At 38.5% G+C, this 18,198-nt stretch overlaps 1 protein-coding gene across 1 annotated transcript in view; it reads right to left on the bottom strand.

The window, feature by feature from the left end:
* The window catches only part of NFKB1 (nuclear factor kappa B subunit 1), a 141,449-nt gene that overhangs the window by 9,656 nt on the left and 113,595 nt on the right, over positions 1-18,198 (bottom strand). Inside the window, exons 11-16 of the mRNA XM_044681629.1 lie at positions 16,204-16,347; positions 15,316-15,402; positions 12,170-12,358; positions 10,581-10,722; positions 3,880-3,994; positions 785-986 (exon numbers count right to left, since the gene is read on the bottom strand). Of these exons, the coding sequence (XP_044537564.1) occupies positions 785-986; positions 3,880-3,994; positions 10,581-10,722; positions 12,170-12,358; positions 15,316-15,402; positions 16,204-16,347 (879 nt within the window). The remainder of the gene's footprint in view (positions 1-784; positions 987-3,879; positions 3,995-10,580; positions 10,723-12,169; positions 12,359-15,315; positions 15,403-16,203; positions 16,348-18,198) is intronic.

Here is an 18,198-nt window from a genome sequence, read left to right as displayed (position 1 = left end):
CCTCCCTCCCTCCCTCCCTCCCTCCCTCCCGTTCGCTGATGGGCAAAACATAGCCATTCTTGGAAATGATAATCCTTCATTTCCCTTTGTTGAGTTGTATCTTAGCTGTCTATTTTACCACCCAACATATGCCCAATTTCCTCCAAAAGAATTAATTCAATAACAATAAACAACTAAAATAGTTTGTGACATGATGGAAAGTAGTTGTAGTTGAAGAACCATTATAAATAATGGCAGAGGGGCAGGTAGGTGGCACAGTGGAGAGAGGGCCAGATCTGGAATCAGGAGTACCAAGAGGATCTGAGTTCAAATCTGATCCCAGTCACTTCCTAATTGGGTGACTTTGGGCAAATCACTTAACCCTGTATGCCTACCCCTTGCCCTTCTTTGTGTTACTAAGATAGAAAGGAAGGGTTTTTGATTCATTTTTTATGTTTTTACTGAGACTAAAAATCATTGAATGCACAAAAGACCATTTAGTTCAATGTAATACAAAAACATTTGTCTTCTTTGTACAACCACACTGTCCAAATTTTTGAAATACTGTATGTAGTTTATATAATAAAACCTATTAAGACTCCTGAAGACATCAATGTTAAGCCAATGTCACTTGTAGAACCTAAAAAGGCTGATGTCTGAAAGGAAGGGTTTTAAAAAAAAAAATTGAATGAATGAATAAAGGCAGACATTTACCAAGGGCCCATCTAACGAGTATAGCAACAGAAGAAGCATTAACAAAGTCCGCCATTTATTTTGTGGGAAGCTAATGTGAATTTTTTCCTACCTTCACCATTAGGGTGATCAATCAGTGGCGATATCTTTTTGTGCTTTAGTAATATGTTCAGAATTTTGTCATCTCCTTCCTTTGCAGCTAAGTGTAAAGCTGAGTTACCCAGGCGGTCCAGAAGGCTCACATCAGCTCCAGCCCTCAACAGGTCTTCCACCACACCTTCCTGCCTGGTGATAACTGCTAAATGCAAGGGTGTCTGCAAATGGTAGGGAAAAGAAGGCAGAGCACATATTAGACAAATGGAGAAAAGAGGCAAAAGTCCCTTCTACTCTGAGAGTTATGATGGGGTTAATATACAAGTCTGGTGGGGGAAGAGTGCCTGGCCAGAATGAAACGTAAGCTTAAAAATTAAATACAATATCTCCAAGCATTATATTTTATAAGATTTATTAATAATAAAAAGCTAGAGTAAAGAGGGAACTAGGCCAGTCACAGTCATGAGAGAAGAGAGTGAGAGGATGGGCTTACAGCAAACTTATTTACAATACATAAGGACGCTACATGGATGAAGGGAAAAGGGTTCTGGGAGATGAAGTCCAAGGGTTCAAGATTTATAATTACACAGAAAGCACATTCATAGATCATTTGGTGTATTTGCTGTCCCACCTTTTACTGCCTGATTTTTAGCTGATTCACAGACACTGATTAGATTTCCCATAAAAAGGGAAGGGATATGATTCTGCCACTTTTCATCAAGCATATTTATTTTTTTATTAAAAAAATGGCTGAAAAAGGCTGTCAAAATTTTTTTCATCCTAGATGAAAAAAAAAAATGTATAGACTACTTTTTGGATCTGTGATTGTGTCCATGGGGGCATTTATTGCTCAACCTCCCAATGGATGGGGCTTTTTGAGTTTCTATGGATTAATAATTTGTCACTCTCAGCCAATGTGATGAAGAACACCTCCAAACTTAAAGGACAACTCTTGGGGAAGCTGGATGGTTCGGTGGATAGAGAGTCAAGCTTGGAGATGGGACTTCCTGGGTTCAAAACTGGCCTCAGGCACTTCTAACTGTGATTGGACAAAGAAATGGCTAGGCCACTCCAGGATGTTTGCCAAGAAACCCCATGCACAGGACTGGCCTGCTATGGTCCGTGAGGTCATGAGGAGTCAGGCAGGGCTGAACGAATACTGCAGGCAGGCCCCGACTGAATTTGTGAATCAGAAGACAAATCAGGATATTAAGCGAGTCCTTGCACGTTTCTTGGGAAATAATAGGCAGAGACTCAACTTACAACATCATTGGTATAAGGAACTCCCAAGTGAGGAAACTCCCTTAACCAAAATAAAATATTTTTAAAAGAAAGAAGCAACCCCATGAGATGCCTATCTTTAAAAGGGCCAGACTGAACACTGGGTTTTAAAGGCCTCCCAAGTACTGATCACCCTAAATAGTGCAGGGTTTTCAAGATGTTTCCAAAAGGAAATCTAAAATGAAGCCTTGGTCATATGTGAGCTGCTCCGTCAGTTCTGAATCATGGGACCAATGGAGAATGGCCTACTCGAGTCTCCTCTTTCTGTCACAGGAGATCAGTTCCTTTATGACTTTCAGCATGACAGAGAGGGAATCTGATGAGAAATCAAGAGTGTAGGACCTTTTACCTTGCAAGGTAATCAATGACCCATCAAGGGGAGAACATAGATCACTGGAGTTACACACAAGTAACTTAACAGATTGTGGTTGTTTTAAAATTGAAAAATTAAAAAAGAAAGAAAAATTAAAAATAAAGAAAAAACAGCAAAAAAGAAAAAATAGAGAAATTAAAATTGAGAATCAAGAATTTCATTAAATAAGTGCCACAAAAATCTTTACATCATATTCTAGCTTAGTCAAGGGTCTTACCTAAACTAAGGAGACATTTGGGCAAAGGGAAGGATATAGACAACTGGAGAAAGTATAAAATAAGTGAAGGAGGGGCAAGAAAGGGAGGGGAAAGGTAACAAAGCAAAATGGCGGGGTGGGGGACAATTTGGAGATCAGGAAAGGTAAAATGAGAAGGAAGAGAGGGAAAGAGACATTATGATGTATAGAGAAGGTCCTGGTCTGAAGGGGGCCCACCATCCAACAAAGACCTTCTTCCTAGACATAGAGGAGTGATGGAGTTTTGTTCCTTGTAGGTGCAGGGAGCAACCATTCCAAAATAATCAGAGATTATTCAAAGCAAGACCCCTTTGCAATGGTTCAAAGAGGATCCACCAATTCTCTAGTTGTTATTATCTTCTGGATATATTTAAGAACCTTATTGGTTTTGGAAACCCTTAGAAAATATGCCTCAATTTCTTTTAAGGCCTACTTAATTTTTAGGGTGCTAAAATACCTTGTGGACTTCTCTTTTGTCTTCCCTTGGTCTTAATTTCCTTTCCTTTTTTTGAAATACACCTTTTCTCTTAGAATCATTTGCCTTTGTCAGTTATACTTTGAAGCACTCTTTTTAGCACCCCAAATATTTTTGATCCTCTGTCTGCACGTATTCTGAACTTCCAATAAAAGTATTCTTTCTTCCCTCAACAGTCTTTAGGCTTATGTATTACTGACTCTTAAGATTTTCTTCTCCTTTCTTTCCTAAACACAGTAAAAAAAAAATAAGCACAAATAACAGATGGCAAGGGACTTTTGAGTCTAGACTGGTTGGAATTAGTGTATAGAGTAGCTTCTGGTGATTCAGTAAGTTAGATATATGACAAGGCACCTATCATATTTGAGCTTATTTCCCTTTTACAATATTCCAAAATAACACCAAAGCTTGGATTCTTTGATTTTCCCTTTCACACCTAAAAGTTAATTTTGTCACAATTGATACCAGCATAATGGCTCACCCAGAGATTAATAGTCTGATTTACAGGATATCAGTATCAAAGACTTTTTAAAGCTGGATTGCATTTTTGTAACTAGGAACAAGTGGAAGGAACATGTAATCAATCATTTGTTGAATGAAAATTAGTCAAAGGCTTAAAATGGTCCATGTCCCAGGAAAAGGACCCAGAAGTTCCCTATATTGCTTTCTATTTTGGGAAGTTTCCTTAACCAACTTTAAATTTAGAAAAAAAAGATTCATTTTTTTATAAAAACTGACATCTCTGCTTACCTGGTAGAGGTCATTTCTCATGTTAACGATGTCATCAGAAAGCAAACCAGATATCACTTCTAGAAGGTTCCGTACCAATTTAGCGTGAAGGTGGATGATTGCTAAATGTAAGACACTACAATGTAAAGACAGTGACAATAATCAGTTAGTCAGAGGGAGAAATCAGTTAATGAATTAATAAGTTCAAACTGAATGGTCCAATCAGAACCTAAGAGAAAGACAATGTTCCTGGTGGCCTTTTTTGAGTGTCCAGTTTATGCTGACCTAGATATCATTCAGTGGTGATGACCCACTGGGTAATGGAAGAAGAACACTGATTAAGAGCCTGCAAATAAACGTGTTGGGTTTTATATTAAGTATGCCTTTGGTGATGCCAAATATTAATCTCCCTAGGGGAAGAAATGTTAAAGTGCGCAATTTATTAAATTAATTTCGGATCAACGATATGCTTCTTTACTTAGGTATAGACAATATCTAATTCAAGGATTCTTGTTGATGAAGCCTGGTGAAGCCAAGGGGCTCCGTAGCATCCTGCTTTTAAATATATAAAAAAAACACGCAGGATGACAAAGGAAATATATTGAAATATATTGAAATACAATACATCTGGGAACAGCTGAGTGGCTCGGTAGATTGACAGTCAGGCTTTGAAATAGGAGAAACTGGATTCAAATATGGTCTTAGATACTTTGTAGTTGTGTGATCTCTAGCCCTTACTGCTCTTTTGCTGATGCACAGTATTGATTCTAAGATAGAAGGTAAGGGTTTAAATATATAGGTGTATATATATATGTATATATATATAAATTATTTTGTATGTGATATAAAACCATTACATAGTAACACAATATATTATAATATATAAAAGTATATTACATATGTATTATGTAAAACATATACATGTTACAAAAACACTAAAGACGTGCTTACGGTTTAAGAGTCATTAAGTTTTCTAGATGAAGAACCCCCTACTCTAAGAGGATATTTGCTTCTTACAAAGTTATAAAGAGAGCTGTTCCCTATATCCATAATGTCACCTAGCAAGAAGTCATTATAGTAAAGAAGTGAAAAGATTTATCAAATTTATTCACTTTGACTTGAGAATCACTTTATTCTGATCTTTTTCTTACGATTTGAAATACATTTTATTTGGGATTGAACCACTGGCACAGAAAGGCCTGTATTATGTGAGAAATATTTTTATAAAAATGATATGTTCAGATGAGCTGTTGTATTGGAAGATTTCTATCAACACATGAAACCTGGGTCAGGCATCATGCACGTGGCCCTTAAAAATGTCCCAAAACTTCCTAAAGAATTTCCATGTGTATTTCAAAGAAGAAATAATTTTCCCTCCCCAGGGGGATTTCCCTACAAACAGGAGTTTTGATTTCTTTTTCCCCCTCGACCACGTGATGACTCATGGCCACAGATTCAAATTGTCAATTAGCTAAAGATGAAAAATAAAACACAAAAACTTGAGGAAAATAAATCCTGTTGGCAGGAAAAGATATCTGTTGTCTCTTATGAAAATCATGCTCTTGGGCTGAATCTCTGCTCTCTAATCCAGTGACAATGATGATGATGAAAATAAGGAAGAGGATAATAATTGCCATCACTCTCTTCCTCTACTACAAGATACTATCACACATACAATGAGGCCCGACTCGTTAGCACAGAGGAGGATTTTTGAAATCATTCAAATCCTTCCAGACTGGTTGTGTTGAATAAGGGCAGGCTTTGCACTCGTTGCTTGTCTTACTACTCTCTCTACATGCTTAAACATGCCTTATTGCCTGCTTTCCCCTGCTTCTACAGCATACACAATACTACCCCTCCAGCAGCCATTTCTATTTCTTTTTCTAATTTGTCTCTATTTAATTGTCAACTGAAAAATTAAAGTATATGCCAAAAATTGACAGCAAAGAAATAATTATCTAATTCTAAGATTCCTTCCAATTTTCATGATGACTAAAACAATATTTTTAGTTCATAAGAATCAGTTTGTAGAGGAGATTTTAACTTCTGATTTTTTCGTTCAGTATTGTTTTATGCAGACTTTTTCATATTTTTGTCATAGTCGCTTTTAGTTAAGAAAGATTTTTTATTATGGTTCCTTTGGCTCTGTATTTCTCCAGAAAAGTTCACTAGAAAAAAGTCTATTGTCCTTTATTGTATCCTTTTTGAATTGTACATTATCTTACACTAAAAAATTTTTTTCCTAGCATACAGTTACTGTAGCATTATACACAAAGGTTGTATGAATTCTCTTGCAGTACTGTATAGTAATGAGGCCAGTGGTTATACCACATCCTTGGTTGCACTACAAGGAATGAGAACACAGATCTCTGATTGCCTACATATCCTGGGTTATTTTTTGCTTTAAGCATCTGCTTCAGTTTTTACACCAAAGTTAAAGGGAAAAAAACACATCTCAGTGATGAAACTGATTTTAGTAGATTTGAATCAAAGCCCTTAGCTAGTTACGGATCTCTGAGCCTGTTGGAAGACCACAATGAAAGAACTGCCAGATCATTTTAGAGAGGTCATAGGGTATGAAGGAGACAAATCTTCATAACCACAGTGAGAACAGAAATGGAAAGCTCTGTGCATAAGAAACAGTGACAGGGGGCAGCTGGGTAGCTCAGTGGATTGAGAGTCAGGCCTAGAGACGGGAGGTCCTAGGTTCAAATCTGGCCTCAGACACTTCCCAGCTGTGTGACCCTGGGCAAGTCACTTGACCCCCCACTGCCCACCCTTACCACTCTTCCACCAAGGAGCCAATACACAGAAGTTAAGGGTTTGAAAAAAAAAGAAACAGTGACAGATGTGACAGATGCTATCACCATGACATGAACCAAACACCCTAGCTAGGCACAAACCAAGGGAAGTATTTAAGAAAAACCAAAAGACTTAATCAAGACAATATAGAAGAAAGCAGTGACTGCTTCTATATAGTTACTTATTAAGTCAAGAAGCATTTATTTCCTAAGCATCTGGTATGTGCCAAGCAAAAAAAGTCCAAAGGCAGTCCCTGCCCTCAAGGAACTCACAATCTAATGGGAAGATGATATTCAAATGACTAGGGACAAACATGAAATCTATTGGATAAAAGCACAGAGGAAAGGCACTTGTATTAAGTGGGATTGGGAAAAGCTTTTTATAGAAGATGGGATTTTAGCTGGGACTTGAAGGAAGTCAGGGAATCCAGGAGGCAGAAACAAGGAGAATTCCAGGCATGGGGGAAAGGTGGGGAAAATGCACAGAATCACAAGATAGTGTTTTGTGTGAGGAATAGCAAAGATGCCAATGTCAAGGGATGAGAGAGGACCCAGAGAAAAGTAAAGTGGAAGACAGAAGACAGAAAGACAGACAGACAGACAGACAGACAGACAGACAAAGAGACAGAGTATGGTTTTGAAGGGCTTAAACACTAAGCAGATGGGTTTGTTTTTGGTCTTGGGGTAATAGGGAGAGTATATATAACAATAATAACACTGAAGTTTACTAAAGAGGAAGGGAGGATGATATGGTCAGAGCAATGGTGGTAGGAAGATTAATTTGTTAATGTTTCTATAGCCTTTTCCATTGTATTTCAATGTAAACTCAATCTAAGGAGAAGGAACAGTTTGTGGCTAGTCTAAAAAAATGTTTTTATAGGTAAGGGGAAAAAAAGTGAAACCAGTGAGGACAAAGTAAAGTTGAAGATAACTGCAAAGAGTAGCTAAAACAGAGTAACCTGAAGAAAAGTGGGTGACCTGGAGATGGAAAATGACAGAAAAGGAAACTGCCTTTGCCATCAAGGATCTGCTCAGGGGCTGAGCGAAGCAGAATGGGCACTGGAGGCCAGAGTATTTGAAGTCTTGTCTCTTAAGGCTAATTTTTTTTTAATTTAAACATTTATTAATATTCATTTTTAACATGGTTACATGATTCATGCTCCTACTTTCCCCTTCACCCCCCTCACTCCACCCACCCATGGTCAACGCACATTTCCACTGGTTTTGTCATGTGTCCTTGATCAAGACCTATTTCCAAATTGTTGATAGTTGCATTGGTGTGGTAGTTTCGAGTCTACATCCCCAATCATGTCCACCCCAACCCATGTGTTCAAGCAGTTGTTTTTCTTATATGTTTCCTCTCCTGCAGATCTTCCTCTGAATGTGGGTAGCGTTCTTTACCATAAATCCCTCAGAATTGTCCTGTGTCATTTCTTTCTGCTGGTTCAGAAGTCCATTACATTCGATTTTACCATAGTATATCAGTCTCTGTGTACAATGTTCTTCTGGTTCTGCTCCTTTTGCTCTGCATCAGTTCCTGGAGGTCTTTCCAGTTCACCTGGAACTCCTCTAGTTTATTATTCCTTTTAGCACAATAGTATTCCATCACCAGCATATACCATAATTTGTTCAGCCATTCCCCAATTGAAGGGCAGTACCCTCCTTTTCCAGTTTTTTGCCGCCACAAAAAGCACAGCTATAAATATTTTCGTACAAGTCTGTTTATTTATGATCTCTTTGGGGTACAAACCCAACAATGGTATGGCTGGATCAAAGGGCAGGCATTTTTTATAGCCCTTTGAGCATGATTCCAAATTGCCAGCCAGAATGGTTGGATCAGTTCACAACTCCACCAGCAATGCATTAATGTCCCAATTTTGCCACACACCCTCCAGCATTCATTACTCTCCCCTTCTTTCATTTTAGCCAATCTGCTAGGTGTGAGGTGATACCTCAGAGTTGTTTTGATTTGCATTTCTCTAATTATTAGAGATTTGGAACACTTTCTCATGTGCTTATTGATACTTTTGATTTCTTTACCTGAAAATTGCCTATTCATGTCTCTTGCCCATTTATCAATTGGGGAATGGCTTGATTTTTTATACAATTGATTTAACTCCTTGTATATTTGAGTAGTTAAACCCCTGTCAGAATTTTTTGTTATAAAGATTTTTTCCCAATTTGTTGTTTCACTTCTGATCTTGGCTACATTGTTTCGGTTTGTACAAAAGCTTTTTAGTTTTATATAATCAAAATAATTTATTTTACATTTTGTAATTTTCTCTAACTCTTGCTTGGTTTTAAAATCTTTCCTTTCCCAGAGATCTGACAAGTATACTATTCTGTGTTCACTTAACTTATTTATAGTTTCCCTCTTTATATTCAAGTCATTCACCCATTCTGAATTTATCTTGGTGTAGGGTGTGAGATGTTGATCTAAGCCTAATCTCTNCATATTGTTTTGAGGACTGCTGCTTTATAGTGTAGTTTAATATCTGGTACTGCTAGGCCCCCTTCCTTCACTTTTTTTTTCATTATTTCCCTTGATATTCTTGATCTTTTGTTATTCCAAATGAAATTTGTTATAGTTTTTTCTAATTCAGTAAAGAAGTTTTCTGGTAGTTTGATAAGGCTAATTTTTAAAAAATCTGAGGAACCAAACCTTGAGATTAAACTGATGACCTTGAAAGAAAACAAGCCACACTCAGAAAGAACTGTGGGAGGAGAAACACAGAAGAAAAACAACTGCTTGAACACATGGGCTGATGGGGATATTATTGGGGATGGAGACACTAAATGATAACTCTAGTCCGATATCAATAATATGGAATTAGGTCTTGATCAATGATACATGTAAAACCCAGTGGAATTGTGCATTGGCTAACGGGGGGTTAGGGAGGTTAGGGAGGGGGGTTGGGGGAGAGGGAAAGAACATGAAATATGTAACTAGGGGAAAATATTCAAAATTAAAAATTAAAAAAAAGAACAAAACAAAAAAAATAAACTGATGACCTTGCCTTGGGACCCTTCTGGGACCTGCTTGAAAGCAATGTCTGGATTGATGAAGACTCTGCCAACAATCATTACAACAAATGAGGCAAAACTTCATCAAAGACTGTACCTCTATATAAACCATCTCAGTTTGCCTTCCCAGCAGGTCATACTATCTTATACATTTTTATGCACAGTGATGATGAGGATAATGATCCCAGCTAGGGAAGAGTGAGGGGATTGATTTGACAGAGCCTCTTGGGCTTCTTTCCTTTCCCTTTATAACTAAACAGCTATGATTCAGTGGCTAGATCAGGAAGACCCAAGTTTTAATCTTGTATCAGATAATTATTAGTTGTACGACCCTAAGCAAGTAACTTAGTGTCTCAGTCTGTTTCCTCATTTATAAAACAGGAGTAATAATAATATCAACCTCCCAAAGTTATTAGGAGGATAAAATGTCAAAATATTTATAAAGTGCTTAGCAAGCCTTAAAGCACTATGTTTTGTTGCTACTCAGTCATTCTTGGTTGTGCCCAACTCTTTGTGACCCCATTTGGCAAAGATACTGGAGTGGTTTGCTATTTCCTTCTCTAGCTCATTTTACAGATGAAGAAACTGAGGCAAACAGGGTTAGGTGACTTGCCTGAGGTCACACACCTAATTAATTGTCCAAGAATGGATTTGAACTTGAGAAGTTTAGTTTTCCTAACTCAAGGCCCAGCACCCTATCCACCGTAACACATAGCTTCCCAGAAAGCACTATAAGAAATGCCAGCTATTACTATTATTGCTGTTTTCTAAATTTTTCCGAATGCCCCCCACCCAAGTAGTTATTTGACAGCTTGGTTTGATCCTTGCTGTCTCTAAGCCCATCCACTTTCTCTTCTCCTTTCCCCAATTTCTTGTTCTCTAAATGGTCCCACTTACTTGTCCCCGTTATCATCCTGTACTGCAGTAAGATGGCGCTGGACAGCTAGCAACACCTTCACATCACCCGTCACTGCATAGTCAAAGAGGGCACTGGCATGCCGTTTAGCAAGCTGCATGGCCTTCTCTAGGAAAGGGTCACCTGCAAGGGAATCATTCATTTTCTTCACAGAGCTGATAATAACAATCACAAAACAGTATTTTATGCCTATTTCACACTGGCAATTATACCCGCTGACATGCTTTAACCAATGAGCCCCACTTTTCCTCTGAGATCCGCACTATTTTACTAGAAAAGATCTGGGGGCTTACATTAGAGCAGATCTGATATAAATTAAATGTTAAAGTTACTACTCTTTTGGGGGAAAAATAGGGCTCCCAGCCACTATAGGGTCCCTTTCCTCAGAGGCTGTAGGAAACAAAGAGTCTATCAAAAACATGTAATCAGTTTGCCTTTGGAAGACAGTTTCTGTGAGCCATTCGTGTTTTTATGGCTTACTTCCTCTTGGCAAATAGCCTAGAGATATGGCATATAGCTGAGCAGTGCTCAGTATTTTCAGTAGAGGGCAGAAATAATCAAACAACTAATCCATCTCAGAAAATAGGAAGAGAGAAGGCCAGGAGAAGTCATTTAGCTTGTCTTGTTTTCGGACAAACCTGAACCTAGTTGATAACACTGTAGATCTTTGGCCTGGAGAAAACTTGTGAAGGGGGGTCAGTTGGAGAGGGAGTGTATGGGCTATCTACAAGTTTCTAGATGGCTCTCTGCTTGGATCAGAAAGCAGATCTAGGAGTGATGGGTAGCAGCCAAAAAAAAAAAAAAAAGCCTATTTAGGTTTGATATAAGAAAAAAACTTCTGAAGAATTAGAGCTACCCAAAGTGGACTGGTACCAAAGTGAGTTTCCCATTCCTAGAGGTCTTTGTTCAGAGTCTGAATGACTACTTTTTAGAATCTTAGATCTTCTGGATTGGATTAAAAATAACCTCTGAGAGGCAGCTAGATGTCTCGCCGAGAAGAGTGCAAGACTTGGAGATGGGGGTGCCACGCTCCAATCTAGCCTTGGATACTTCCTCGCTGTGTGACTCTGGACAAGTCATAACCCCAAATGCCTCACCCTTAACCCTCTTCTGCCCTGGAACCAATAATTGATATCAGTCGTGAGAAAGAAGGTGAGGGTTTAAAAAAAATCTCTCTGAGATTCCTCCTCACTTCCAGATTTTGTGACTTTATAATTCAGTCTGTAAGACAAATCAGTGGATTAGACAGAATCTTCTCTGAAGCTTTTAAAAATCAGGACAGATATACCACCTCCTCGCATATAGTATCTAGGGAAGTTCTATTTCTAAAGAAGAGTGCTTCTCATGGTAGTGGAAGTATAGGAAAAAAAGATCTGAGGTGGATATTCAACACTGTGTTCCTAAAGTATAAAACTCTAAAAGGTATATACTAATTATATTATGAATGTCAAATTAATCTTAACACTAAAAAACAATCAATAAAGCCTTTTAATCAGTTTCAGGAAATACTTTGCTCTCTAGAACCTCCCTCCCTCCCTTAATAAAGATTAATCATTTACTTATCACTTACCCTGTAACCTACAATCTTCCTCTTCTACTCCTACCCTGCACGTCAAAGTAACCTCATCTCTCCCAGTGACTCTGGACTTATCGTCTTGCTCTGTGGTTTTTAGTATTTTCCCAGAAAGTTCTGCAGAGCCCCTGTCATCACTCTCGTCACAGTGTCCGTAGCCTTGCTCTGAAGGGGAGTCTGGAGTTCCTAAAAATAATGAATAAAGATCAGCTGATTCTCTGTCTAATCAACTGCCCCATTATAATGTTATGTTAATGAGGATCCATGGGGGCAGCTGGGTGGCTCAGTGGATTGATAGCCAGGTCTAGAGATGGGAGGTCCTGGGTTCAAATCTGGCCTCAGACACTTCCCAGCTGTGTGACCCTGGGCAAGTCACTTCACCCCCATTGCCTACCCTTACTACTCTTCTGCCTTGGAGCCAATATACAGTATTGACTCCAAGACAGAAGGTAAGGATTTAAAAAAATTAAAATTAAAAAAAATGTATGAAGAAGTTTATGGGTACAATCCTTTTTAGTTCTTCCTATATTTAACTATTCATGTTTAGGGATGATTAAATTCTTTATTATGAACTTTTATTATATTTATTCTTTTTAATATTTATTGTATTATTATTTACAGTTATAATATTTTTTTCTTTTATTATATAACTTTAAAAAAACCCTTACCTTCCATCTTAGACAAGGCAGAAGAGATGTAAGGGCTAGGCAATAGGGATTAAGTGACTTGCTCAGGGTCCCACAGCTAGGAAGTATCTGAGGCCACATTTGAACCTAGGACCTCCCATCTCTAGACCTGGCTATCAATCCACTGAGCCACCCAGTTGCCCCTTAGAACATTTTTTAAAAAAAGAAAAAAATTAAGTTAAAAAAAGTCTAGACTCTTTCCCTCTTTCCTTCCTTCCTTCCTTCCTTCCTTCCTTTTTAAAAAAACTCGTATCTTCCATCTTGGAATAAATATTGTGTATTGGCTCCACGGCAGAAGAGTGGTAAGGCAATGGGGGTCAAGTGACTTGCCCAGGGTCACACAACTGGGAAGTGTCTGCGGTCAGATTTGAACCCAGGACCTCCCATTTCTGGGCCTGGCTCTCAATCCACTGAGCCACCTAGCTGCTTCCCCCCCCCCCCTTATTTTCTATTAATAGAAATAGTAATCTCTATGTGAATGCTTTGGTTTTTCTTTTTTTTTTTTTCTTCTAGAGCGCACCAGTCCACCATTTCTGGTCATAGTCTTTTCAGTTCAGTCACTTAGTATTTGCTCTTTTTCTTCTTGAATGGGTATTCTAGAACAGGCATATCACCCAAATTCTGGATACAGAACAGCAAAGCCAAAACAGATGTTGGCTCTTGCAGGCTCTTCTCTACATCTGGGTAAAAACTGTGTCTGGGGGTAGAGAGTAGCGCTATAAAGCCCCCACATGTGGGATGTGTGTGTGAGAGCCAGAGAAGCCTCTTATAATGTGATGATCTCAAATGTGATGATTTTTACAATGTGAGGATCAAATTTTCTCATGTGATGATTCTTTCTCATCTTCCTGATTTATCATTTTTCATTCCTTTCCTCCATTCATTGCCAACTAAAATAAATAGTTTTCTAAAGCTTTTTGGATTAGGATTTACATGAACCATAGTCCCACTGGGCTTTGACATAGTGGAAAAAGAAAACTAGTTGTCAAAAGAACTGAGTTCAAACCTTAATGGCTTGTGTCTTTGGGCATCTAACTACCTCTCTGCGTAATGGCTTTCTTGTCTATAAAATGGATATGTTGATCCTTGTATTTCCTATCTTGAAGAGTTGGTCAGCCAAAAGCATTTATCAAGCACCAGGAGCTGGGCTAACCATTGGGGATACAGAGACCTAAGAAGACTGTTCTCAAGGACTTCACAGAGAAAGCTTGGTAAACTTCTCTAGATGTCTTCAAGCAAAGGCTGTCTTTTTCAAGGCGATTAGATAGGGGATTCCTATAGTTCAGCAGTTCACAAAGGGAGGCCTATGGACTCCTAGGGTTCCCAAGGCCTTTTCAGGGAACCTGCAAGGGCAAAACTATGCTCATAATAATACTAAAACATTATTTGCCTATTATAATACTCCTTTTCCAACTACATCTGTGGGAAGTTGAATTTTCAAGCAACAGATGGACTACAAAAACCTATGAGAATCCACTTTTCTTCTATAAAGCTAGATAGAAAAGAAATGTGAAAAAATATATAAACCCTTCTCATAATTTTTTCTGTTTTGGAAAATAGTTTTTTAATAAATATGTTACTTAGTTAATTGAATAATTTAAGTTAGTAAGAGGTTCATCATTTTTAATAAATTAATATTTTAAAATTTATCATTTTAAATTTATATATGAACATATATTTATACTTGAATTATATTGAAAAATTTATATATGAACATAAATGTTCATAGATAGAACCTGCCTAAATAAAAGTTCTTTTGGGTGGTGGTTCTTCAATCATTTTATTTTTTATTTTATTTTTTTAAAACCCTTACCTTCCATCTTAGAATCAATACTCTCGGTATTGGTTCCAAGGCAGAAGAGTGGTAAGGGTTAGGCAATGGGGGTTAAGTGACTTGCCCAGGGTCACACAGCTAGGAAGTGTCTGAGGTCAGATTTGAAACTAGAACCTCCCGTCTTTAGGGCTGGCTCTCAATCCATCGAGCAACCCAGCTCAATCATTTTAAAGACCAAAAAGAATCAGCCCCATTCCTGTGGAGCAACGATTCCCAAAGTGGGCGCTACAGCGATCTAGGGAGGCGGTGATGGCCACAGGTATCTTTCCTATTCATTGCTATTAAAATTAAAAAAAAATTAATTTCCAGGGGGCTAAGTAATATTTTTTTCTGGAAAGGGGGCAATAGCCCAAAAAAGTTTGGGAACCACTGCTGTGGAGGTTTGTACTGACTTACATGGCTGCTGGGTCCCCTCTAACTTGATAATTGTATGGTTTTGATACAACTCCTTTAGCAAAATATTTTGCTCAATTTTATTCATTTAATTCTTCAAGATGTGGGTAGAAAATATTATTGTGGTAAAACCCTAAACATCTTTTTTTTCTTTTGATGTTTGTAGATTTGTGTGTGGGGGTGCACGTGGTAGTTCTTCCTTTAATGTTACAAAACCCAACATTCATTACCATGCTTCATCCCAGCATTAGACTTGGTTGTGCCAGGATGGAAGGGAATTCCAGCATAAGAAAATCCATAAGGAGCGAAGCCGTATCCTAAAAAAAGCAAAGGAAATGAAAAATGTGCCATCATGATTTTTTAAAAACAAAAGTGAGCAATGACACACCTCTTGCCGCCACCAACAAGCCTTGGTGACAAGCCAAGTGACATGTGCCTGTACCATAAATCAGAAAACTATAAAACTTTCAGAGGAGGGGTAGAGTTCTACTTCCCCGAGAATTCTGCTATTTCACTGTTCCATTAACTGTGTGATGGTGAGGCACTGGCTGGGCTTCTTTCTACTCACCCCCATATAAAAGAGAGATGATCAAACAGGCACTACCTACTTTGTGGTGTTGTGAAGAAAACCAGAAATTCTAGATGTTGTAAAGCATTAAGTGCGAGCTATCAGTAGCCTTTCTGAGGTTTGGGAATTGTGCAGGTTAGGGTGGGAGCAGGGTAGGGGAAATGACCCATTTCTTGAATAACTAAGGATACACTGACATATTAATGGTACGTCATGATAGCCCCAACTCCAAGTCTTTGGTTAAAAGGAAAGTCTAGGACCTTCACTGCATGGGGAATATAGAATTTGGAATGGCATTCAGCTGGCCACCACAATTTAATCTTATTCTTTAGGAAAAGAACATTTTACCCCAAGCAATACCATGAATCCCCAAAACAGGCTTAGTCTATTAACTGTACACCTCAAATGAGATCTCACTGAAAGAAAAAAATATATTTAGGAATCTACTTAGAAAAACAGCACTAGTTCTAGTATGAACTAGTTGGGGGAGGGTGGGAAATGTGGTCTCCATGTAAACTAAGAATTCGGAGAAAGAGGATGGCATTCTTACCTGGGCCAGCACTTCCACTCCCACCTCCTCCACCGCCACCACCATACATCCCTCCTCCTCCAGCTCCAGCACCACTCCCACCTCCAAAACTGTCCGAAAAATTAGGCATGAGTTTTTGTCTTTTTCTTTGGACTTCCTCTTTATCTGTATTTGGAGGAAAGAAAAAAGAAGAGAGAAGAGAAACCGAAGGGGGTAAAAAAGACAATTAGTTGATACCAGGAGCCACAAAAAGAATATCAACTCTGATTATATTTTTAAACACTTTCAAGGGAAATCGAAAGTACATATAGAGAAGAGACACTAGATTTCAAGAAGCCCTGTATTGGTTCCAAAGGGAAGCCAAATTGTGTAACAGATAAAGGGATGCTACAAGAAAGCACACACCCAAAGCTTGCCATTGCTCTATGGCCCCACAATGGCCCCCAAGAAATAAGAGTTTCTAACTGTGTCATAGTTACAAAAATTAATGGGAATAGAATGTTTAGAAAAGAACAAAATAAGTGACTAGGGGGTCTTTCCCTCTTTCCCTCCTTCCTTCCTTTCATTCTCTCTTCTTTCTTTTCTCTCTTTCAAAGCTGGGCAGAGTGGTATATACTTGCAACCTTGGCTTCTGGAGGAAGTTGGGACTGCAGAATCACTCAAAGAGGAAAATTCTGAGTCGGGGGACAGGGGGGCTCAAGCTAACTTGAAGCCTACTCTGAGCCTATTATGATTGATTATTACTTCTTTTAAAGCAAACTAACATAGGTACTGGTTTTTTTCCTGCAAAATAATGTACTAGGTGCTAGGGAAATAAGGAAGCATCACATAACATCTGGGCCTCAAGGAGTTTATGATCTGGTTGGAGAAAAAAGACATATGAATGTAGAGATAATCAATATGAGGACACGTGAACCAAACAGACAAAATTTGGGGGTTCCAAGAAGGGAGAGTTCCCTAAGAATGAGGTCTAGTCACAGAGATTTCACATTTAATGGGATGACACTAAAAGCATATAGATTGGAGAGAAAAGAAAAATTATTTAGAAAGAGCAATTAGACTGCTATATGCACAGAGAACCTGGGTTCAAACCCTGCTTCTCCCACTTATACGTCTAACCTTAGTCAAGTCATAACTTTCATGGGCCAGTTTTCTCATCCATTGTGAAGGGGTCAGACTAAGTTACCACCATGATCCCTTACAGGCTGAGGTCTAGGATCCTATGAAGGATGGTAGAAATGGGATAGATGAGGAGGGAAAAAACAAAGACTCTCCAGAGGCTGATGAAATGGCACAAAGTGAAGAGAGCCTAGCCTAGTGTGGAAGCATTGGGAACAGAAAGAGAAGGAAGGGATGAGAGAGCTCTTAAGAAGGTAGTACCAACATTAGTCAATCTACCTGGTTTGGGGATTGTGTATGGAGGAAGCCAAATAAGAGAGCTCCTACTGTAGTTGCTGAATCATTTTTCAGTCATGTCTGACTCTTTGTGACCCCATTTTGGGTTTTCTTTGCAAAGATACCAGAGTAGTTTGCTATTTCCTTCTCCAGCTCATTTTATAGATGAAGAAACCGAGGCAAACAGGATTAAGTGACTTGCTCAGGGTAATGCAACTGTGTCTGAGGCCAGTTTTGATTTACATAGTAGATAGGAGGAAGAGCTGGATTTGAAGGAAAGATCTCAGTTTTATACGTTTTGAATTTGAAGGGACATGGACATATCAAGTGGAATATTAAGAGATATAAATTAGGACCTTAGGAAAAAAATTCTGAGAAATAGGACTAAGAAAAGGCCTTTTGGTTTGTAATGAATAAGCTTGGATGGGAGAAACATGATTATAGGTGTCTAGATAAGAAAGTGATGAGAAACTGAGATAGTTAATCAAGCATCTTCTTTGGAAAAGGTTGGATGTGGAAGGATAGAATTAGTACAGTGGCTTGAAGAGATAGCAAGGTTGAATGAATCTTTCTTCCTTTCTTCCTTTCTTTCCCCTTCCCCCACCTCCCGCCTCCCCCCCC

The sequence above is a fragment of the Gracilinanus agilis genome, chromosome 6, assembly GCF_016433145.1.
Source record: "Gracilinanus agilis isolate LMUSP501 chromosome 6, AgileGrace, whole genome shotgun sequence".
NCBI classification, from domain to species: Eukaryota; Metazoa; Chordata; class Mammalia; order Didelphimorphia; family Didelphidae; genus Gracilinanus; species Gracilinanus agilis.
The sequence above is the reverse complement of the archived record's forward strand: the minus strand, read 5'-3'. Positions and strand labels throughout refer to the sequence as shown.